The sequence below is a fragment of the Corvus brachyrhynchos genome, unplaced genomic scaffold, assembly GCF_000691975.1.
Source record: "Corvus brachyrhynchos isolate BGI_N302 unplaced genomic scaffold, ASM69197v1 scaffold281, whole genome shotgun sequence".
Taxonomy (NCBI): domain Eukaryota; kingdom Metazoa; phylum Chordata; class Aves; order Passeriformes; family Corvidae; genus Corvus; species Corvus brachyrhynchos.
The window spans coordinates 1,426,061-1,428,642 of record NW_008236509.1 but is presented as its reverse complement, the minus strand read 5'-3'; the positions used below and the strand labels follow the sequence as shown (position 1 = coordinate 1,428,642).

General features: G+C 43.4%; 1 protein-coding gene across 1 annotated transcript in view; it reads right to left on the bottom strand.

The window, feature by feature from the left end:
* The window catches only part of TEAD1 (TEA domain transcription factor 1), a 153,871-nt gene that overhangs the window by 41,626 nt on the left and 109,663 nt on the right, over positions 1-2,582 (bottom strand). The window contains 1 exon segment of the mRNA XM_008644058.2: positions 1,930-1,994. Within this exon segment, the coding sequence (XP_008642280.1) occupies positions 1,930-1,994 (65 nt within the window).

Genomic DNA, 2,582 nt, shown 5'->3' with positions numbered 1-2,582 from the left:
AGTTATTGGTCAGAAGTTGCTGCCTGTGCAGTGAAGGGTCTGGGCCCAAATTCACATTCCTGTTTACCCAGGGACATACTGAATCCAGGCTGTTGCTGATGAGGGTTTAATGATGCTGCCCAGCATTGCTTGGTAGGGCTCAGCATCCTTCAGCCTTCTGTGTGAAGGTTTAAAACCTGCAGCAATGGCGAAAACCACTAAAGGGAAATCTATTCTCGTTTGACCCAGGACATAACAGATCAGGTGGTGCACATTTTTCCTGCATTAGTTACAATTCCTCTCTGGGAAAGAACAATGCCAAAAAAAGGAGAAACTATTACTTCCTCCCTCTGTAAGACTATTCTGTGACAATAGCACCTGTATTTTAGTAGGGAAGCAAACAGAGATGCATCAATGAGCACAGTCCCTGAAGGCTACATTCGAGAAGCACCTCAGGAACCAGTGTGCAGTAATTCAGAGTTATACTGCTGCTTACTGAGCAATTTTGCAGTCAAACACCTAGACTGAGTTTTCACATATGTTCATTTGTTTTGCTTTCAGTGGAATATTAGTGGTGTTAAAGGTTATACAAGAAGCACAATCATAACATTTAATCACTCAGTTAAAACTCCAGAGTAGCGACAAACTTTTTAAAGCACTCAGTCTAAAGTGATTTATGAATTGCTCTAGAGGGATGTGCAAGTACGGAGGCAGACATCACCACACGTAGCCAACACAGCCCTCCTGCTTTCTTGGCACATGCTGGCCAAGCATCTAACCCCAAGCTCTGCATTTTGACTCCTGAGGCAACTTTATGATCCCAGCATAACTTCCAGTTGCTGGAGCTCGCATGGGCAAGGCAGGGTAGAACTGGGGCCTCTGTCTTTAGTTTGTGATTTCTTTGTGAATCTTTGGTTTGTTCCTTTTCCACATGCTGCAGTTCACCTCCTTTCTGATGCCTTTTTTCATCCCTCACACACATGCTTCCTTCCTAACTGACAGGGGACACCACCCAGGGCAAAACAGCACCCAAAGTGCTTCAAATCCGAGTGCTGGCAGCTTTGTGTGACCCAGTGTCACCTTTCCCTGCACTGCAGAACATGCAGAATGAGCAAGTGTGCAAGCCTCTGCCTTCCCTTTGTCACACGTGCAGGGGGAGAAGGGCAATCTCAACTGCTGACATTAAAGCAAAGAGGCTCTGCCATTTGTGAAACACTTTTAAACAGCAAAAGGGTGTAGTAACCACTGCACAAACTACACAGATCATGGGCCTTCTGCAAGGCTGCTGATTGCTGTGAATATTATAAATTAAAGGATTTAGTCATATGAGATAAATTAATGGTTATGTGGTAATCATCTGAAAAAAACTTAAGACAGTTTTAAGGTTTATTCTGACTCTTGGATGAATGAAATTTTACCATGGTCAAAGACCAGGAGCCAGAAGGCTCTCAGGGCAATTTTAAAATTATGTTTATATCCTGTAGCAACTACTGGCCATAAGCTTAGAGCATGGTTATGACCAGTTCTTCTAGATAATTTTTATTTATTTACCTCTCATATCCAAGAATCATAGCCTCTATTATAAAGCCAAATTCTCTTAACTTTTAAGAAGTTCCATTATTTACCATTTCAAAATAATTATTATATTATAATAATATATACAGAAATAAGGCACAATGCTTTATGGCTTTGCTTCAACTTTTGAATTTTTTTATGAAATATGGAGGGATAATAGCTTCATGTACAGACAGATTAATAAAATATTAATCCTCAAACCACCACAACATAAGCCCTGGAGTTTTAAATATTCTCTAAACAGCATGTATTTAATCTGAATAGTGAAGTCAATACATCATCTCATCAGAGCTGAAGCACAGACAGCCACTGCAGCCAAAAATGCCATGTTTTGTCATTCACTGACATGCATACTTCCCCACTGGGTTATTTTACCTGCTTCCTGGTCCGTGTCTTCCCTGTTCTAAGTTTGATGTATCTGGCTATCAATTCATTCCTACCTGAAACAAAGAAAAATTCATGGTAAGGGACAAGCAGCATCACACCCAGAAACACCATCAAAATGCCACATTTGAACACGAGCTTCGCGCATATCAGGTTTATGTTTTCTTACACCTACGCCACTTTCCTTTGCAAACAATTTGCCAGCATTTCTCATTGTTCACCAGTGTTTCCCTTCCATCTCCCTGACAGGCATTGCAGGTGCCACAGGAACTCTGCAGAGGACCACGAGTTCAGTGTTTCCCCACCAAAGTCCTGCAGCAGTTTGCAGGCAGAGGCACCTCCTCGGCCAGCAGCAGTGCCCAGAATGATCTCTCACTGGAGAACCTCCCATGCTGGGGCTGCCACAAGGTCTGGGCTCCTCTGGTTTTGATTCCTACTGCTCCAGGTGGTGCTTGTTCCCTGGGTCCCCTGTGGGGAGAAGTGGCTGCTCTTGAGCCGGTTGTGTGCTACCTGCGCCTAAGTGCCAATCACACAGATGTGACACCTTCTCTCCAAGTTTTAGTTCTGCAAGGAAGACAGCAAAATCTGTCCTTCCTACCAGAAAGCCTCCTCCAGTGGTGCAAATCACCGTCCCAGTTCAGCAG